At 39.9% G+C, this 21,973-nt stretch overlaps 2 protein-coding genes across 3 annotated transcripts; both read right to left on the reverse strand.

Annotated features, from left to right (window-relative positions):
• Positions 1-8,681: 8,681 nt before the first annotated feature.
• hoxb1b (homeobox B1b) lies at positions 8,682-10,408 on the reverse strand. Its single transcript, XM_072456042.1, has 2 exons — positions 9,439-10,408; positions 8,682-9,300 (listed from the first exon to the last, which is right to left on the reverse strand). The coding sequence occupies exons 1-2, from the start codon at positions 9,980-9,982 to the stop codon at positions 8,996-8,998; spliced, it is 849 nt and encodes a 282-aa protein (XP_072312143.1). The 5' UTR covers positions 9,983-10,408; the 3' UTR covers positions 8,682-8,995.
• A 115-nt stretch (positions 10,409-10,523) lies between these two features.
• On the reverse strand, positions 10,524-18,822 carry LOC140368885 (homeobox protein Hox-A3-like). Of its 2 annotated transcripts, XM_072456045.1 has the most exons (5): positions 18,614-18,822; positions 18,482-18,537; positions 13,758-13,823; positions 12,561-12,899; positions 10,524-11,991 (listed from the first exon to the last, which is right to left on the reverse strand). In XM_072456045.1, exons 4-5 carry the CDS (start codon positions 12,802-12,804, stop codon positions 11,429-11,431), a joined length of 807 nt encoding a protein of 268 aa, XP_072312146.1. In that variant the 5' UTR covers positions 12,805-12,899; positions 13,758-13,823; positions 18,482-18,537; positions 18,614-18,822; the 3' UTR covers positions 10,524-11,428. The 2 variants fall into 2 exon arrangements, with proteins under 2 accessions (XP_072312146.1, XP_072312144.1); XM_072456043.1 differs by lacking the exon at positions 13,758-13,823 and having other exon boundaries at positions 10,526-11,991; positions 18,614-18,820.
• Positions 18,823-21,973: the final 3,151 nt, after the last annotated feature.

Genomic DNA, 21,973 nt, shown 5'->3' on the forward strand with positions numbered 1-21,973 from the left:
CCTAAAGTAAAATGAAGTCTCGTTCTATGGTAAGCTACACTCTACCACATATTTACAGCTCTCTGGCTGTAACTCGAGAAAGGGAAATTCACTCACAGTTACAAAGTGAGTTGCAAAGCATCTCACCATCTGTCCTTTTGTTCTGTATCTCAACTTCCGTGCATGAATCATGATTTGCACAAAATGGGGAGGAGCAGGTGCATGGATGCTCACTTCCTCTGCATACAATCTTCCTTTCATTGGTTTGACCTAAGTTAGCTTGGTTAGTCAGAAGAAAATAAAAGGTCTGTGTTTAAGCATAGACTTGTGTTTAAGTACAGACTAGAATTAAATAGACAAAACGTGAATCACTGTCTTAAAATATAACAGAAAAGTAGAAGAAATATCGTCACAGGGATGAGATCACAATTAATTAATTCATATATCACAAACATGTTTATCACAAACAAGCCAACATTTAAACTTCAATATCATGAATATGAACGCAGCTAAAGTTAGCTTTTGGAGTTAGCTGCTAACCGTGTACAGCTTTCTCGACTAAGTTAGCTACAGCCAACTATTACATGTTATTCTTTGGTTAAAATAACTTATAAGTAGCTTTAAGATGTGTACTTACGGCTTAATTTATCCAAAATGACAGTACAGTTTCAGAGTCACGTGTGATGCTAATGCTAATTTGCAGCTTTCATATCACGATCCACCGACACTGCGCACGTTCACTGACAAAGCTACGGCATGCTAATTATTTTATCAAACAAATGTAAAACTCGCCTGTTACTATTGTATTATAAATATAGAAACACACTCACATCTTTGTTTTTGTTTTTAAATATAACTCTAAATCTATTTATTTGTATCACTTAATTAAAAAAAGCGCTTCCATTTCATATTGCACCTGAACGCACCTGCTGACTACTTTCAAAACATTTCACGCTTCACTGGATAAGTGTGGTAATTTTATATTTTGAGCTGGATTGTTGTGAAGTGTGTTGTTTGTTCTGTTTACCAGTAACCACGAGCATATTAATAATGAGTAGTAGTTGTTGCTGGTGGTGTTGGTGGTGGTTGGCCTTAATTAATGGTCTTGTGAGGGACTAACTGCGCTGACTAACATAATTGATTTTCTATATTAATGAAACTGCAGGTGAAGCTATCAAGAAAGCAAGGTTCAATCAGAGACTGGTAACATTGACAGAATAGTGTAAAGATATAAATCAACCATGTCGCAGTTTATAATGGAGGGATGGTTCAATAATTTGACTTATAGTGGGAACAAAAATGTGAACTTGTAGGCCGAAGTGTAGACATAAAATGGCTAACTATCCTCTTAAACATGTTAAAATAATCTTATTCTGCAGGGGGAAAAAACATATTTAAATGTATATTTGCCTGGATTACATGGTCTAGTAAAATTATTGAGACATTTTTTCACGGTCATATTTTTACACCGCTTTATTTCCTCTATTTTCAAATTTTTTAGCTGTCTTTGCAACGGTATTTCATCTGATTCTTCCTCTGTCACCTCTCTACAGGAAGCCAGAGGTCAGAGCAAGTTGAATCCCATGTCACGATTGTCCCCACACTGACCTGTCCCTGACTGGCCTCCCAGCAAAAAGCCCCTGTGAAGGTAAGAGGAACTGGGGTCCCCTCCCCTGGAAAAGAGGTTCCCTCCCCTTGACAGCTCTACAGAGCCTGGGCCACCTGCCTGCTGGGCCCGCCCCATATGAAAAGGGAAGCTCTTTGTAATCCGACGGGGATTACACCACCCAACAATGCGCTGCTGAAAGAGCGACAAAAGCCCTGTATCAAACGCTGCTGAGGGGGAGCAAGGCTATGATCTCCCGCTACTACCAACACTGACTCCTCGGCCACCCCTCATCTCCCCGAGAGCCTCTCCCCCTTCAGCATTCAGACCCATGTGTCCTCCTTCTGCCCTCTCATCTCTAGGATCTGCCCTTTTATCAGCGCATTCCTTTTCATTTGAATTGCAGTGTGGGGAGGGACAGCAGGTCTCTCTGATCTGATAGTGCCAAGAGAGAGTCAAGAGGATCCTGAGGGCACGAAGGGTGTGTTTGTGTGTGTGTGTGTGTGTGTGTGTGTGTGTGTGTGTTGTGTTTTGGTTGTGTTTGTGCGTGCGTGCGTGCGTGTGTGTGTGTGTGTGTGTGTGTGTGTGTGTATCTTACCCACACAACACTGCATTCTCCAGATAGTCCCTCTGTCCACACACAAGACACCAGTCTTTCAGGCCACAGGAGTTTCTGTGTGTCCATCTCAAATAACTGCATGGGGAAATGAGGTGTTCTCATATATTTTTCTATTTAACCTAAAGGTCAAAAAGTCGGATCTGCCAGATACATTTAAATTTACTGTAGAGGCAATAAAATAACCCAATTAAATGTTCTTATTACATTCAAGTATCATGTCATGAATGTCTCTTTGTCAATAACATCAAGTTTTTATGGGGATATGTTTTTATTAACAACAACATTATATTTTTTTTACAGCAACATACAGTATTATTATTATTTTTATCATTATATTGCAACCCTCTGTGCCAAATAATAACCTCCTCTTAACCTCTTCCCTGCTGCCATGTGACCCCTGTAGGGTACTGATAAGAAGGTTTTTGTCCTTTTTCTTTAGGATTTGTTGTTCATGTTTGTGTTGTTCAGGGAAATGGATTGACTGTTTACTATTAGGATTGTCCTCAGTTTCATTGTATTCCCAACCCTGAGCTCAAACACGTCCATGTTGGTGGCTCCCGGGTCGGCAAATTGACATGGTGGTTATAGATGGAGAGTAAACTTATTGCAGAAATTGACTGTGTGTTACGTTGAAAGAAATGTTTTGATTATTTTACTTTACGGGCATTATCTCTTCCTAATCCTACAAGTAGAATTTCAATTCTAATAACAAAAACAAAAAAGATAATTCATAAAATTCTGAATAATAATAATATTATAAGCATATGGGAGAAAATTTTAATACTGTCTGTAATGTTAAACCGACAGTTGTTTTGTATAGATGCAATTTTATGTTTTAGCAATGAGCAATAACAAAGTAATAGAGGTGTGTTTTGTGGTCTCATACATCCTCTTTTTGGCCCCTAATATTACATCTGGTGAGAATAGCTTCTAACTTACTAAATATTACAATATCTTTCAGTCAAATGTGTCAGACTCCTTTGCCTTCAGAGTCTCTTGTCGTAAAATCTGTATCAAACCTGAGAGCAGTGAATGGAACACTGCTGAAATTGTATTATGCCAGAACGTATGAACCATTTCAAAATATTAATTCAGCTTTATTTAAGGTGTCTTGTTAAGAATCGCAGTTATGTGGACTCGACTGAGCGATGGCATACTTCTATTATACATGATATATGATTGAACGAGAGGGACCTATTTGTCATTACAGAGACTTTGTCCCTAGAGGCAGTTGTTAAAGAAGAATCTATGAATTATCTCATATAGAAACAACTGGCCCTTGTCACGAGCAGATGAGAGCAAAGGGAGCAGCAAAGGGAAGAAGGACACTGAAAACTTGGAGAAGAGCATTGTAGAGGTGAGCAACATATTTTCAACAATATTATGTTATGTGTGCAAAAATAGAATATCAAATGTATTGTCTAAATAAGAAGGCTCCAAAACAGTTTATTAAAATAAATAAACGTGCAGTGTATTCCACCAAAAAAGGACATAATTCTGCTTTTTTGCGTTTGTACTAAGACATTTTTCAAGTATATCTTAGAGTTTTGTTTGTAATGATGTGATCTGATTATTCGTATCAGGAGGACAAACAAAATCTAGTTATTCCTTTTTTTGTCAATGTTATGCACTCCTGAATAAAGATATACACTATAAAGATGGAATGATAATGCAATGCAAATGATGAACAAATAGAGGAGCATTGCCGCTCTTGATAGAGAAAGCTTGGAGGACGGTACATGTCTGCCTTGTGCCTAGTATGCACACTCTCGCCTCTCTCGCTGTCCAGTTAATTGGAATAAAAAGCAGCAAACGGGTCGATGGGAGAGGGGGGGGTAGTTGAGGATGAAGGTGGGGGCCTGCTGTCTGTCTCTCGCTCAACCTTCACTGCTCACTGGGAATTGACTGGGGAACCAGCAAGCGAGACCGACACACTGTCACTGTTAAAATGAACTGTCACCTTGCATTTCTCAAGCCCCTGGCACCATCGAATTGGCCGCTTTGAACCATGTGACGTGACACTGATTGAGTTCTGGTTTTTCCCTCCTGGGCTCTAAAGAATGGGCAGTTTTAATTTCAAGTGTACAGGCTTCCCATGCAAAGTGTTGAGCCGTGGTACATTAGCAAAAGAAAGTATAACTGCAAATATCCTCAGATGTTTTCCCCAAAAGCAAATTTCTCAAAGCCAGCGTGGATTATTCTCCCTCACCACCCCTCATTATTTCATTGTGCTGCTTCGTTACTCTGCCTCACATGGTCTTGTTTTTCTTACGGCATATAGTCATGCCGTTCTGACAGCTACGCGGAAGAGGAAAACTATTAGGGGTAGCCATTTGGATCCTGGAGGCAATCCCAGGGAGTATTAAGACGTTAACCCTGGCCAAGTCACTTGTCTTTCACAGTTACTATGCTGATGGAGCGGGGAAAGGATGCGGGCGCGAGAGCCCCAAGAGGCTGCGGCTGCTTCTGGGGCTTCAGGTTGGCGGTGTTTCCAGATCCAATCGAGCCTGACTCATGGAGGGGGGAGGGTTGTCAGAAATTACCCAGCCTTGGCTAAAAACAGCCACAACAAAGAGCGAAGATAATGGAAATTCACATTCATAACCTGGCAGCATCACCTAACAGGCTTTAGTTAAAAGTTGTGTGTACATTAACCGTGGTGATGAAACCTAACACCCTAATGGTTAAGTATTTTACAAGTGCAGCTTTTTAAATTGTTTAAATGATAGTAATCTGGGTACACCAAGCTATACAAGTGTCTGTTCCCTAAAGATGTCTCCTTTCCACAGGTGCAAATATATTTATGTGTTATAACTTCACTAATTACCAAGAATAATACAGAATGTAAGCGTAAACATTTGTACATGGATCTTAAATATTAAATTCTATTAATTATCAATTAACCAGTGTGATTTAAATGGAAAAGTTATATCAAAAATGTCCTTTTTTTATTTTTAGATATAACGTAATATATTGTTTAGTTTTCATAGATAGAATCTGAAAGTAAATTTCCCTAGATAATGACACTAAAACTATGTAATACTTCTCTAATAGCAAAGAAACCACATCTGTGCTTTATAATCATACATCTGTTCCATTTTTCAGACAACCAACCCCCTTTAACCCATGAATACTGTATGAAGATGGCCTTTGAAGCTGCAGGACCCTGTGGAGTGACATGCGACAGAGGAACTGGTAAAAAACCAAGGAAGTGAGCCTGGCAATAGACTTGTAAAAGAGCCTGCAACAACTGCAAGCAGCATGGGGTACAAACAGGACTGGGTTGACCTCAGACAAAATGCAGAAGGGGGCAGGAAAGCTCGAGATGTGAGAGGTGAAAGATTGTATGTAAAGCTTCTTATATTGTGCCGGGATGTACACATAGGCCCAAAATTATTCCTATGGTTGCACGAGCCATTTTAGTGGTGAACTCTTGTAAATGTATTTTTTCTGGTGGGGGTTCTGCCGTACTTGTCTCCATGGAGAAGTTATTGCTTTGCTTGGAATGTTCCACTGTCGTTCCTTCTCGTTGTACATTTATTTTATTACACAGAAATACCGTTAAAAACAGGCGTTCTTACTGTGAGTGGGGTCACCTCTACACAGATGTGACCTGTAACTTGTCCTGGATGTGCCCCCTGCTTGTCTCCATAGTGATAGTCAAATAGGTTTACTACAGTGGAATATTCAAGGCAAAGCTATAACATCTTCATGAAGACAAGCAGGTGGCAGCCCCTTCACATACATATTGAGTTGAAATCACAATTTGAATGTCGCAAATATCAAATATGATGAATTAATCTTATTATATAAATATTATGTTGTTAATATCCCCATAACATATTGTGAAATGCGTGTATTTTTTGTTATTTCTATTCCTTTTTGTTAATATTTCTGTACTGTTTCAAACGTTGTGCGCACTATGAACTGATTTTTTATTTTTTCAAAATACTGCGCAATTCTAATTAACCAATCAACATTCAAAAATGTCTGAAACATTGCAATAAAGTTTGGGATTGTGTTGTAACATATTATGAGAATTTTCAGGCATTTTAAGATACTTTTTTGACCAATAAATGTTTTTACCAGTAGCAACTTGCAGTTTATTGTGTTGTTCCACTGGGCTTCTGTTTACTTTTTAATGCTGTTATGAACGTTTTGCACTGCTGCCAAAAACATGGCAGATTTTATCAATTATTGTTGTTTTTTGGCGTTCGGTCCCGAGCTCTTTCAGATCTTTTGTTTCCAAAATGGTTCACCAATAATTCATATCTTGTCAAAAACTCTTTTCTATAGTGGTTAAGAAAAATGGTGCACAGTGAACAGAATTACATTATTCTTTTGTGAATGTGTGTACTGCAATGGCAAAAAAGGACCAGGATGTGTATATGCCACTGCAGTTATCCAAAAGCCTGTCAACCACAACTGTTAATAATGCTAATAAATATTAGTTATTTGAACATAGAGGTTAATTCACAATGATCATGTTCTCAAATAGTACTATTTTATTAGTATATTTATATGATTTGATGAGTAAATATCAGCTTGTGTTGTCACGATTAAATTTCAAACTACTTTGGAAAAGTCTTGATAAATGAATAATAAAATATAACTTTTAACACACAATAATCATATTATCATGTGGTCTTATACTAGTTCTGATATGGATAGAGATCGGTCTAAAACTATTCAGGTGCTAATTATGAATTTCATTTAGTATCAATATCTATTCAAATGAGTATCTAGATCCAATAATAGTTTTAGTATAAATTCATATAGTGGAAACGCATCCATCAACTATAAAAATATACAATACAAAATTTGGCTTGGAGTATGAAGGATTTTGAGTTCATGATTTCACGGTCACTTACACTATGTTCTCAGTGTGTGGAAGCTGATTGTTTGGAGCTCATTGTAACATGAAACAATCCTGAGCGTGACCTACATTTCTCCCGCAGAAAGCCATGGGCACAGTGCTAATCCAAAGGTGAAAAACGGCCTCCTCCTCTCTCCTCTGGTCTGAACATCTGTCTTGACGCTGGTGTTGGCTGCAGCTCCGGCTCTGACACTTCCAGATGGAGTGCCCACTGGGAGCACTGAAGTATTACCTACAGAGATGGCAGGGATCACACCTCCAGAATGAAGTCCCACGCTTGTTTTCTGCACTAGGCTATGCTTTTGTTGTTGAATCTGTCACCATTCGCCAAATCGATTGTCGCTTCTCCAGTCCTTGGCCTTGCAACTTGTGTTAGTGTTTGGCTTTGTAAAGAAACGCAGACACCAGCAGCAAGCCCCCCAAACCTTTTTCAATTTACAGTAATGGGCCATTTGCTATTTCAACTGTAACTTCTGTTCGAGGTGTTATATTAATTTTTAATGTAGTTGTGAAAGAAGTGCATCTAAATGTATAACTTACTTCCATTTTCGAGGAATAGGTTTTAAGCCTTTCAAATCTTATCTCAATCTTTAATACTTTTGTCAAACGAGATAAATGATTGCGTGCCAGTCACTTCATTGTTTGAATTTGGTGTGGAGCTGTTCATTTAAATATAGTGCTTCTTAACAGATGACAAAAATTTCTATTCTTAAGATAATAAGATAAGATATGACAAGATAAGAGATCATTTATTTGGCTCACAATGGGAAAGTGTCAGTGTTGCAATGCAAAGTAAAAGAACAACTGAAAACTAAGAATATACAGTCAAAAAACAAGATAATATTGAAAAATATAGTTAGTATTAGTTAGTACCTTAATAACAGTGTAACTAGAACATTAAAATATACTTTGATATAATTGTATTCCAATGATGAACTCTGACCAAACGCCCTGTAACTTTATAATATATTTAAAAGTGCCTTGCTAAACTCTCAAGAGGCCCAGAGTGGACTTCTCCAACTCATTCTGCTGCCTTGACAGATTGGCCTTATTCATTTGCGCCTGAACTCTGGTTGAACCTCTTCTTTGGGAGAAGGGCACGGACAGGCCAGGGCTGTTGGGGACCAAAGTGTGTGTGCTAACCTAACACCCAGTGCAAATATTGAATCTCCTGTCCCAGTGCCATCACTTGAAACTCGGTGGTCAGGTTCCGGCAAATGTTTGGCTAAAGTGAGGTCAAGAAAGCACCCTGGTGTCAAATGATCTGCTATTTTTAGTTGCTGTGTAAATGTGCTTTAAATATTATATGGAATCATTTGTGAAGGTATGTCCACAACCTGTGTCACTCAGGTGAATTTGGGTAACAAATCAAGGGAGAGACCTGGCTCCATGGAGTTTGTTGTCATGTTTAGAGCCCCTGGAGGTATTTGAAGGTGAAAAGGTCACTAGGAACCACCCCATGTGTTGTGAAAGATTTTCCTTGTCACATTATGCAAGTGAACTCAACAGAGGACATCACTCAGAGGAAATATTTCTGTAGTGAAGTAAAGACTTGCCGTTTTTTTTCACTTTAACTTTGATTAAGACACAAGTGATTTGTATATATTTTATTTAAAATCATGTCAACATTCATTGGAAAATACCCTGTAAATAAATAGTGCAAAGACAATGACACTGACTATTTCAGTGCTTCAACACAAAAACAACAAAGGAGAATACAAAAACATGTTAAGATTATTCATATTTTAGTTTGCATTAAATTCACAGCATCATGCACAAACCACAGCCATACCCTGTTCAGTTCAGTCCCGCAGTGTTCACAATTGCATTGGGAATGTTGTGGCTGGAGAGGGATGTTGTAGAAAAATTGCCTTGGTCCCTTTCCAGACACATTTGTTTTTAAGTGTCATCAATGCTAACAGTCTTTTCCTTTGACTTTTGGAGAGTTGTCAGGGCTACAGCGTTTGTCGGGTTTTGCAGAATTGTTGCCAAAAACGCAGCCGGATTTCTCGTGTTTTTTCTGCTTCATTCTGCGATTCTGAAACCAAATTTTAACCTGCGTTTCGTTGAGGTCCATGCTGGCGGCCACCTCCACTCTGCGCGCCCGGGAGAGGTATTTGTTGAAGTGGAACTCTTTCTCCAGCTCCGTCAGTTGCTTGGTGGTGAAGTTGGTGCGGATCACGTTGTGCTGGTTGGGGGCCCCGGACTCCGACATGGCAGCTGTGATGAAATGAATGATGAGACAATAAATCAAAAATGAAGCTGAGATTTGCGTGATTGAAAAGAAAACAGAAGTTGTGTCAATTGTACGCACCGTATTATGTGGTGCTTTGTAACAGTTACAATGGGCCTACAAACCTGTTTTGGGTGGATTTCTTTTCACTTTCATCCAGTCGAAAGTTTTTGTCTCCTCAACTTCTTTCTCCTTGCTCGGTACGGGAAGCCTTGTGTACATGTTGTCTGTGTATTCTTGATGTTTTTGCTCCCCGTTGCCATAGTGCATGTACTGTGTGCCCGGTGCGACTGTCCCACAGCTCTCTCCCGTGTAAGGTGCCATGTTTGTCCCAATGGGCGACACTTGCGCGTGCATGTAGCTCCGGTCTTGCTCTGGGGCCAGGCCGAACTGGTGGTGCCCGTAGTCCAGCGGCGGGCCGTACAACGCGTTTCCCGGTGGCGTGTATTGCAGGTCCAGATTGACGTGTGTCTGGTGGTGCAGAGACGGTAAACTCGGGGTTGGATGTGGAGCTGTGGTCGCTGCAACTAAACGTCCATCTGGTGCGTACGTATCACTTGTTGCGCACGAGCTGGTCATGTATCCGTGGTTCAGGTTGTGGTATCCGGCCTTGGCACTGAAGAGATTTGCGCCTCTGTTGCAAACTGGGTAATCTAGGTATGAGTTCATCTTGAAACTTTGCCTATTGTTTGCTCACAAAAATCGATCAAGGCTGAGCAGTCATTAATGGTGCTCCTTGCCCTAACCTTCTAGGTAGTAGCCTATGTCAAAGCTGTTAAACTGCCTTCCACCCAGATATCACCTTCCTGACACACCATGTGACCTGCCAAACGCCAATGGCGAGAGGCCGGGGACACTCTGTCATGTCGGTGGGCTCGTCCATCAAACGCCTCACATTTACATGACAAACGCTTCAATCAAACGCGCTCATCCATCTGATAAGAACAAACATCAAGGCCCATCTTCTCCTTACAAGGACTTTAAAATCACATTAAAAGAGTGACAATGTGTGTTACAAACCATAAAAAGATCATTGCTGTAATAATATTATGGCGAGAGGTGGGAAGGGAATTTGATCTTTAATGACATTTTATCACCAAAGCCAAGGAGGCAATCACAATCAACAATCAATAAAAAATATTGTATTTAATAGCCTAATGTAAAAGCAACATGTTTTGATAAGGCCAATTAATCTTGAAGTGGAAAAACTGTGACATGAATATTTTGGGTTTGTTTTTACAAATGTAAACGAATTTGGTTTTAAATGTGCGCACAATAAGTGAAATGGTAATTTAAAGATGCGACGTGCATATGATTTGTTCATGTTGTGTTCAGCCAATAATAGTCATGCGCATGCATTAAAGTGTATTAGCCTATTCCTCAGAATTGATCAGCTTTTGTTTTTACTTTGCCACACTCGTCATTATTAATCACTACTCTTGTTTCTCTATTATTAACTAGCCTATGCGAAATTTAAATAAATAAATGCCAATAAGACAAATGTTGGTTACCCTATATGTGGCTTTTTTAATGTCTAATGACTGGACAGGAATCAACTCCTGGGGTAAAACGCGAACGTGGAGTGATCCATCACTCGCTCTTTTACAGATTGGCACCTTGTGTGCCCCACTTTGGTCATAAAGCACAAAGGACTGGTATGTGCAGCCGCATGACTGTTTCTGTTTTCTTTTCAGTGGGAGAAGCCTAATACCACAAGGCCATAATGTAATATCGTCTCAAACCTTTCACGTCCACAGTCACCCGTAAGGGCTCAGTAATGAACTAGGCTTAATGCGGTGTTATAGCTAAGTACTAATTAAACTGCCACAAAAAGGAGAGGCTTTGGTGTTTTCCGGCTGCTTTACTGTGTTCACGTTGTGTACTTGATCAGGGAACTAGTGGAACAAGTAAAAACTTAACATTTGTAATGAAATAGCAATTATACTCAATTGGAGAGCTAATGTTTCGGAACGAAATTTAAACAAAGAATTTAAATTAATTTTAAAACAGTTGTTGTATAAATACGTAAATATATATAGTGTGTGGTGTCAGGTGTCAATGCCTCAGACTAACGTGACCTCAATGTGTCCACAAACTAAAGTCCAGCCAAACGCGCTACAGATGAGTCAGCTTTGGAGCCTGCATGATTCTGTCCTGAGCGGGGCAGCTCTGGGAGAAATATGAGCCGTGGGGATCGTTTACTCCCCCCATGTGCGAGTGGCCGTGCGCGTCAAAGTCCGCGTTACACTGTGGCCCGTGCATACGGCGAGGGTCACCTCCGGGTGCTGCGTATTTGGAGAAGTGTTCAGACTCTTGGTACGATACAGGCTGCTGGTGGGTTTTAGGAAGCGGGGACACTGGGTAATCTGGGCCCAAATGCACGTAGCCCAGGCTGGACAGGGTGGGGCTGTCTGGGTCTGAAGGGGGAGATGGTGAGCAAGAGGTTCCTAGGCCCTTCACGCGCTCGTCCTTCTTCTGCTTCATGCGCCGGTTCTGAAACCATATCTTGATTTGGCGTTCGTGCAGATTGAGTAGATTGGCCATCTCCACGCGCCTTGGCCTGCACAGGTAACGGCTAAAGTGAAACTCCTTCTCCAACTCCACGAGCTGCGCGCTCGTGTATGCTGTGCGCGTGCGTTTGGAAGACGGGGACGCGCCAGTACACTTGTCACTGGAATCTGTGGATAAACACAGGTTCAGGAATGTATGTTCCTGATGTGTTGATCTCGTCACAATGGGCCTTAAGTGCCTTTCTGTATTAAAGATAAATTAATAAATATAAATATAAGCCTACTTATTATGCACCATCAAATGTAAAACTTAATAGGTTGTATAACAGCTGGGGGTGGTGAAATCTCATTAAAAAGACTGGAAAACCCCGTTCAGAACTACTAATGAGTATTTTGTTTCAGTTCGGATTGAAATGACCTTGCCATGTGTGTTAGAATTTGTAAAATCTCAGGTATAATTTGATTGGGCTGTTTCGTTTTATTTTGCACATTTGATAGTGTGAATTGTAGTTGACAGAAAATATTTACCAAAATGAGTAAATATAAATCCTTGCATAAGAGTTTAAAATGCATTTCTAAACACCTGCTTTGTAAACTTACAGTGATGTTGTGCAGCTGGTAGCAGGCCCCTGTCTAATTAATAGCTAAACCCTTTAAAAGAGGAAGCAGACGGAGCAGTCCTCAGTGTGAGATCTCATTGTACCAAATGAAAAGGCCCTGTTTGATTTTATACAGACCTGCAATGCTCGTCTGACTCCTGTGTTTCTCATTGGTCTGTCTGGACTCTTTCATCCAAGGAAAGATCTTTTTACTCATGCTACACTTGGGGTTTCCTCTCCCAGTTTCCCCGCACTGCCCGGTCTGCCTGCGCTGCCGTTGCTGGTGTTGGTGTGGGGTCGGTTGGGGTGCAAAAGTGTTCTCCCGAGAAATCCCCAAGAAGTGATTTTGGTGGAGGACGTGTGGAGCTCTGTGCGTTTCCATTAAGTGCGCGATGCCTGGGCCCCTTTGACCTTGTGACAGAGCGCTGGCAGCCAAATGTCACATGGCAGCTTTCCAGAGAGCACCGAGCTTCTGGCCTGAGAGCGGAGACAAAATAGACACAGACAGAATCAGGGAGGAGACCAAATGATCCATCTTATCAACTCAATAGTGTGCTGACATCAATGGCAATACTCCTAAAGCAAATATGCAAAGAGAAAAGCTAGGTTTGGGTGCACAAGCTCCTTTCACAAAACACAAGAACAGAACCTAAAATAAAATAAATCAAATCGTTAGTTTATAATGCATAGAAGACCATACATTGTGTCGCTCATGTATTTATTTTTTGTAATTTCTTTTGTAAAAATCCATTAGCTTTAAACAGTATTGTTTTTAATCTATTTCAGAAAGCGCACGAGAACAAATTACTTTCCAAACAAACACTCCACCAATAGCAAATTGTCAAAAACAAGAACCATTTATCAACACACAAATTTTAACTCATGAATATCAGAGGCATATACATTTTTAATTCTCGTCGCGCGCCAAAGCTGTGCGTAACGACCGGCCTATTTTTAAACGCACACACAAAACAACGCGTCGTTATCAGCTATTATTGGTTATAAAATAAAATAAATAGAAGCCAGAGGCGTGTCACAGCGTTACGATGGATACATATGTCAGACACATACGTTAGTGAGCTATAAAACGTGCCATTACGCAGCAGCTGTTATAAGCTTCGTTTGTAACAATAAAAAGGCGCGATTAAAAACGGTATTCGGAGCCAACGAAAGGGCAAAATTAGAAAGAGAAAGGCGAAGAAAAAGTGAGAGAGAGGAAAAATAAGTCTGGAGGCATGCAGCTTTATGAACTCTGGGTGAACCGCGGCTCGAGTCAGGATCGTAAATCATAAAGACACATAGCCCAGTCCGCGGCACAACAGCCGGCTGCCTTACCTCCGAAACTACATTCATCGCGGGCTAAAACAATCCCAAACGCACCACAACGACTCCTCTTCTCACCTTAAGGAAGGAAAAAAAAAGAGCTGATAATAATTTTGGAATAACAATCCTCGCGTGGGGTTGTGTGTTGATTAGTGCGTCTCGGGCGTCACGGTGTGCCTTTGAATGCCAGTGGGCTGAGGCTGAGTGGACAGTGTTTCTGCACAGCTCACACCGTGCTGCGTAACATTTTTCCTCACGCAATATCACCCAATGTGCGCGCGTGGAAAAAGAAGCCTGTTCCTGCTGATCACGCAACATCATGTATGGACATAGTCAGCGATAAAGACGAGAAAGATTATGCGCACACTGGACTAATGTGACAATTAAAGCTCAATGTGTCCAAAGAGGAAACAAAGGGAGGTCAATTTCTGAGAATCTAGAATGGAAAATGGGAAAAATAAAGTTATCCTATAGCATAATGAAAATGAGCCTTTCCGTCATTTAAAACCATTACGCATTTGAGCAGAAATTGGAGCCCTTTAATTGTGAAAAGCCACCCAGTCACATCTCTTTTAGTTTAAACAGCACTGGGAACGTATCCAGCGGTGTTATAATAAATCCCAACGTGGCTGAAGTCCCCTTTAGGAGCGATGCCAGACAAGAGATGCCATAAATTGCTCATGCACAGAAAGCTATCAGTATTTAGACCGGGGCTCCGCACAATGAGCCAGGCTTCATTTAGTCCTGCCATCACTTCCACATAGAAAGTGCATTACATTTAGTTTGGGTAATGAGGTTTTCCCCTTTCTTTGTTAGTTGTGTAATGTAACAGAGTGAAAGCAGTTTATAAAGTTAAAGCGAGACGGTGGTCAGCAGTGGTCATTAAAAACAGAAGTCTCCGTGCGTAACGAGGCCTTGTAAGCTGTATGGACCCGGGTTCAACATGCTGACAGTCGGACTGCAGCAGGGCATCGATCGTACAGTCTGGCGGGGCTTTGATCGCTCATCTTCATCCCTGCTCGATAGGTTTGATCGGTTCTCAGAGGTAATATTTAACCGGGGAACACAAATTAACGCCAAATGGATGTCTTTGATCTCCGAGGCGTCTGACACAAAACAAGGGCGCCCAAGTGGCACACGAGCTGTGGGTTATTATGATTTAGTGACGAGCCTGTGCGGAATCAAAGTTTGAGCATAGACATAATTAAAAATGTAAATTGTATTTCTATTTTTCACAGGAAGAAAGTTAACTAAAACACATTTAGTAATGTCACTCTGAAAGGACTGAAAACTTATCTTATCCTTTATCTTTATCCTTTATCTTTATTTAAAACAATTAAATTAGAAAAATTAAAAATTAAAATACAAAACTGAACACCAAAGCGGGGACTGAATGCTATAATTGAATTTGGCTGAATTAAATGTTTTATTGCTCTATTCCTTTTTTATTTAGTTTTTTTTTTACTTGGTTTGGTGGGACAGTCTCTGTGGTAAATATTCAACATAGTTTTACTTCAGTGAAGTTGCAGTATGTGAAAACAAATGTCAATTTGATTTTAAAAAATGAAAGTTGATATCCATCTATCAATAAGCAACATTCCATCAAAAAATCAGATACAATTTACATACAACTGACACATTTTTATAACAATTTAAACAATATTTTGTATTACATTGTGCTGTTTATATCTTATTTCTATTTAAAAGCCCATTAGGCACAGACATTGAGAATTATATTTATATATACAGTATATATACAGTATATATATATTATTTGTCAAATCAAAACTATTGTGTGTTTTATATGGATTTTGCCCCTTGTTTACAATATGGTTGCTATAGGTAACAGTTATGGAAGTTAACCCTAACCCTAACCAGTAAAGTTATGAATATAAATCACCAAAATTGTCGAACTGGGGAAAAGGCAAATTATTTTTTTGTCAAATCTTATATCCAACCTGTCTTATGTACTTAAGTATGACACTATACTATCTTTGATTTTCCAATTGCACAATTACAGTTTAGTGCCCTCCAAGACCAGTTGATCGGGCACAGAACATCCCGAGCAGATGATAACCCCTTTGACTCTTAAAACACAAAATGCTGAGCTGAGAGGAGTCTAACTGACCTCTGCGTTCACTCAAGAAGCCTGACGCAACGGGGTGAGGTTGGGGACATTGGGCACACACAGTGAACAGGACAGAACAGCCTGCAGTGTCTATTATCTATATATCATTCACATCTGACAACTCTCCTATCTGTGTCCACACTGAGCCCCACTTAAACCTCATCACCATCATCAAGAGCCCGCATACAGGAGGCGCTGTTGTTCACCATCTAGATTGGTGATGACAAATTTCTCACACACACCTAAAACACACATCAACATAGACATAGAATCGTGGATGTACAACGAGAGCAGAATAAATCATTTGCAAAAACGTTCCATCTCGGTTTCTCTCATCCACAATTTACTTTTCACTATTCGGTGTGAAAAATATTGATATCCATTGTGATATTAATGATGCAAGCTGCTGCTGCTGATGATGTTGTTATATTATTTATTGAAGACATATTCAAAGAACTGCTTAAGAATATTTAAGTATTAGAATTTTTTTCACTGTTTTACTATATGTTGCATCATATTGCCAAAACAAATTCCCTAATTTGTGAATGGTAATAAAACCTTTTTCTGATTCTGACAATAAATTGAATAATAAGATAATGGTGTTCCATACAGAGATTTTTTTTTTTTTTCAATGGTCATATTGTGTCTGCCATATTGATTATTATTGACATTGTAGAATTGCGTCTATCGTGAGTTTCACCTTGTGATTCTCAGTCTTATAGTCACCACAGTTATGCTTTAATAATGTATCTATTTACTGTTTTTGGCATAGTTTATGGCTGCACTGTGGCTGCTCTCTCGATCTATCCTGGCTTTGGACAGGCACAAACATTAAGCCTTACGTTTTCTTGCGACCTCTTGTGGTTGAAGAATGCAATAACAATGAATGCTCATAACAACACTGTAAATTTATAGCTTATATGGCTCACTTTTGAAAAAAAATAAACAATTGAACCAAACATCCACTAATCATCCAAGTATTTTTCCAGCCGATAAGGTTCAGATTGGAAAAGTGGTATCGCCTTATGGAACAGATCCACATTTAAAGTCGAGGAACTTCTCTTTCCTGTCATCATTGTTAACATCATTTTAACATGTTGTGTATTATTTTTGGATCACCATCATTAGAGGACTCTCACAAATGTACCTATCGAAACACACTATTCCAAAAATTATCTTATTTGTATTTGTTGGGGATCCATACTGAAAAAATGATGACGATTTCTGTCATAAATAAACATCACTGTAAACCATAAGCACACCATTTGTGGACACCGGCATCTCATTTCTCACACTTATACAACCGTGTAAACTAAGACCAACCAACAATCAAGCAAAATCTAAAGCCCAAATCCATGTCTTTGTCCAACATAAGTCTGTCCACATACATGTTGGCTTCAGTTGCCCACACGGCACACATACAATTCATCACAATTTAAATACATTTAACATTTATTTTAGTATATTAATATAAGTTAGTTTATTGAGTAGATTGGGTTAAACTACAATATTTGAAGGCAACTTATGTTTCTGGATGATAGGCCCTTACTCAAACCTTCAGCCTAACAGTTATAGCACCAGAGCGTTTAGAGCCATAAAGTTGTCTAGCTTCTGTTAAACACTATAAATATAGGCAAATGTGTAGGACTTGAAGAGCATAACCAGGATTTATGGTCATTTCCAAAAGACACTTACAGCCATAATCCAGCTTTAAATTTAACATTTATGTTGTAGAATGGAGGGATGCCTTTTGTCCTTATAGATCACAAAACGTGCGTCAGTGTCAGGTTGTTTCCACAAATAACAAGGGAATGCGCGCACAAACAAATAATGCGCGTACAACAAGATGGCTTCTATGTCAGGTCTTCACTCCGATGGTTCATACAGTAATTGGTCCTCAGTCACAGCAGTCATCCCATGGGCCTGCTGACAAATGCTGCGCACTGCAATTAGCCGCAGGAACCGCGTGTCCACATGAAGGGATTTATGGCGCTGATTTAATTCAAAGGCGGTCGAAGCAACAGCCAACTTTAACTGTCCCTCTTCGTTTTAGTCGTGGACAAACTCTCAATAAGACACATTTTGCGATAAGAAAAAAATCAAATAGGCCTATACAATCTGAAACAGTATTTTTACATGACAGATCTGGAAGTAAAATGTCTTCTTAACCCGGCTTACAGGGAGTCATTTAGTCTAAACACGGTGTATTTCTACAAAACCGGCTCGACAAACTTTGATTGAATGATTTCACTTAACCAGAACTATTACGTGCCACACCTAGGCGGACTAATCTAGGCCTATATGTCGCAGAGCTAATTTGTATGGACATTGTTATGATTTTAATGAGTGATGCGTAAAAAGCAGGTCCGTGCGCATTCATCTTAAGGGATGGGGCAAAGGCTACTCCCGTAAAGATAACGCCACTCAGTGAACTGAACTCGTGAACTCTGAATGACCACGGCAAGTCTATACACGTCCGCTTTACATTTAGTTGATCCCGCCTCCCTTCCATCAAACTTAATGCCACACGCTCACTTGCGCTTTCGTGTGCGCACTTTACGCACGGCGCAGATCCATACGGTCAATACAGAAATTCCTGTAAACTTACCCCGGATTTCTTCTTGCCATCTTCTCAGCCCAGTGCCTCGGTCCCTGGCGTCCACTCTAGCGAAAAAGGAAGCTGTTTGTTAAGGTCCTCGCATTTCCCAGCAAACTAAACTCCTCCTTGACCAGGACGCACATGTGCTGCAGTGAAAAGAAGATAAATGATGCTTTGGACAATGGCCACATTGTAACTTTTTCGCGGATGTCAAGAGTCTCAAAGAATGTCGGGCCAAAAAACTGTGAAGGTATCATGTTTACACCGCCTACAGGCCTGGGACTATGAAGAAGTGTAACAACATGCCTAATTTTGTCATTATAAACTGTTGAGTATTAATCATACATTCTATGTGTGAATCACAAATTGCCCCATCAAGATTTGTAAATGATAATTGTTTTGAATATGTTTACTTGGTAATTATTTCAAAAAATATATTGTTAATTTTCTACACATTTACCGTGGCTCATGTGCAGAGGTGGTCGGTGAGTTGAAGTGTCATCACCTACATACTCCCCAAGATACGAACTTGTGGTTGCTGCTTATTGTACACAAATTCGGATCTACAGGGTATATATAGATGACAGGTCATCGGCCGGTCACAGAGTCTAGGAAGAAGCAAGGGCTGACGTGCTCCGCATACTTCAGGGATATTTAAAGCACAACTGTAAAGAAAGTGAAGACTATGAGGCATATTCAATAACCAAACCCGTTGGGCCAAAATGCTGATGATAATTCCCCTGTTAGTGTATGTTTTTTTTAATCTAAATAAAGCTACAATGAATTTGGTTGATAGTCAAAAAATATTGCCAGGACATTTTTGATATCTAGGCAAAAGTTCAATTGAGCGCGTTCCCAATGAAGCAAAAAAACAGTACACTCCTCCCAAAAAAATCCTTTGCACAATGTTTGGTGCACATTTCAGAGCCGTTCAATCCTGACAGATGCGGTTGTCTTGTTGGTCTGCCTTCATGGTTTCTTAGTGTAGGAGACTTTACTTTATGAAACAAAGTTGTACAGAGAACAAAAGATAATCTACAAGTCACACTTAGGCCCGGATATGAAACTGATAAATAAAAATAAAAACAAACTATTCAGTACTGCACGGTGGCAAAGGCGGTTAGCGTTCTTGCCTCATCATGGGTTCGATTCCCGGACCAGACCACATGATCTCTCTGGGTGGAGTCTGCATGTTCTCCCCGTGTTACCGTGGGTTCTCTCCGGCTTCCTCCCACCATCCAAAGACATGCATGTGTTAGGCAAAAATTGGTGACTCTAAATTGGCCCTAGTGAATGAATGTGAGAGTGAACTGTCTGTAATGTCTATGTTTCTGTGTCAGCCCTGCGACACTGTCCAGGGTGTACCCCGCCTAAGGCCCGAAGTCACTGGGATAGGCTCCAGTCACCCGTGACCCCAAAAAAAGGAACAAGCGGTAGAAAATGGATGGATGGATATTCAGTACTGTCTATATACGTCTATTGGAACCTTTCATTTGATATCCAGAACATTTCTTTTTTTCTTTTTTCACAGTGTCCTCCTGCATACATTGTCTTGCTTGCATATGCCACATTTGACAATAAGTAAATTGCGCATGATCAAATGGCATATTATAAAGATGTTAGGAAAAATTAGGCTCCTACTGCAACATATTGACACATTTCAGCTTAACATTCACTTTAACTCTCTTTTAAACGCACTAGGTCATTGTGTTTTCATGTTGCAAATATTCGCATTTATTCATCGCAGTTAAGGGCCTCTTTCCAATCGCCTATTATCCATCCTTAACAACACCAAATGTACAGACCTAAGGTTGCAGCTCTCAGGAGAAAGTTAAAATGGGAGCCAACAGATAAACACGTTGACAGTGACACGACTTTCCTATGTTCCGCGTCTAACCTACACGGCCCCGATGATAAGAGCTGGAGTTGGCGAACACTCATCCATCATCGCGAGCTGTCGGTCTGGAGCTCCCTCTGCCGGAATCAAGGTGTCATTATCTCCTTTTTAGCTCTACTGAGAATTCATGCAAGCACACTCTGCCAGATGTTGAGGAACGTATTGCTCTGAACGGGCCTCACAAAACGTCCAAGGTGACTTTTATTTCGTATATATTTAACAATCACAATTAAATAAATTACTACAGGTGAAGCGAGACGCCATTGACCGAGTCTTAAAGCTGTGTTGCAGCCTCCAGCATTTTCTCCCTCTCCAAAACCACCTTTTAATTGTGAAATAATAGTTTTCTCATTTATATTTAATAGTACACTGACGTATCATTTATTATATTTGCGTAGAGTCGCAGCCTTGTGCTCATTGTGTGGATAAAACGTTCTCTGAGTTTTCGCATGGTTTTTGTTTTCTTCGTGTCTGTTTACAAACCCAATTCATAGTCCCTTATGCACATGAAAATCACATAGAAAATGCAAGTTGCATCATTTTCACATTATGTCCTTGTATACATTTGATCAGGAATATTTTACAGATACATGCACGATAATAATAATATAATAATAATAATAATAATAATAATAATAATTACTTTACCAATTGTTTTTTAGCCTTGCATATATATAGTTAGTCTTTTCTATTTATGTATTTTGTCATTTGCTTTTTGTAAGTAGGATATGGAATCATGTTTGTAGTATTGGGGTAAAACAATTAAAACAAAGAACAAAAAAAATCAGTTTCACATATTTCGTAAATTGTCAAAATAATTTAATATAGCCATGCACTAGAGTAAACTCAGCTGCAGCCCAAGAAAACACTCGCTGTGTGAAACTGCAAAGTGTGGCAGCACTGAGCGGTGCGTCCTGACGCATCTGTGGCTCTGGTCGTCTCCTGACCCTGCGATGATCCCCGTCGCTATGAATAATGCATGAGATCCGGCTACAGATTACCCCTATCAATATGCAATGCTCATTATGCTGCTTAAATTGCCACTTAATCGTTATGAATATGTGGGAAATGTCTGAGATCCATAGCCAATACCACTGATTTTACTTTTACCTGAAATGAGTTTTGGAAGACTTTGGAAATTGTCTACGTGAAGCATGAAACCCGCTCCTAGTTTTAACCTGTGATAAAAAAAAATATATATTAGTAGCCTATAGACGATAGGAAGACCCACGAGCTCATTTAGATGCATATCTTTATCTAAAAGCTGCGAGGCCTGTGTCCAGCTCCGCTCTGCTCTCACTGCTGTGGCCGCAACTTCACCTTTGGCCGCGCGGTGACTTGACACATTTAGGGATAAATCACTCCGGGACCAGCTCAAGTTCGTCTTGTGGCAGCTCCATAAAAGCACTTATTGGTCTTTGAGTCAAATCATGAGAAGATTCTCCATAACGCCTTGTGTTAAGAAAAGAAAATATTTTTTTTTGTGTTTTTTTTTTTTGTTTTTAAACCACGTCATAATTTACGCACGGCAAACAAACGGCCTTTACCTTACACAATTATATTTTCCCCCCAAAAAATTAAAAGTGCTGTTAGTATGTTAAATA

This window comes from Eucyclogobius newberryi, unplaced genomic scaffold (genome assembly GCF_026437365.1).
Source record: "Eucyclogobius newberryi isolate DKJ021-1_F unplaced genomic scaffold, fEucNew1.0.hap1 SCAF_20, whole genome shotgun sequence".
NCBI lineage: Eukaryota > Metazoa > Chordata > Actinopteri > Gobiiformes > Gobiidae > Eucyclogobius > Eucyclogobius newberryi.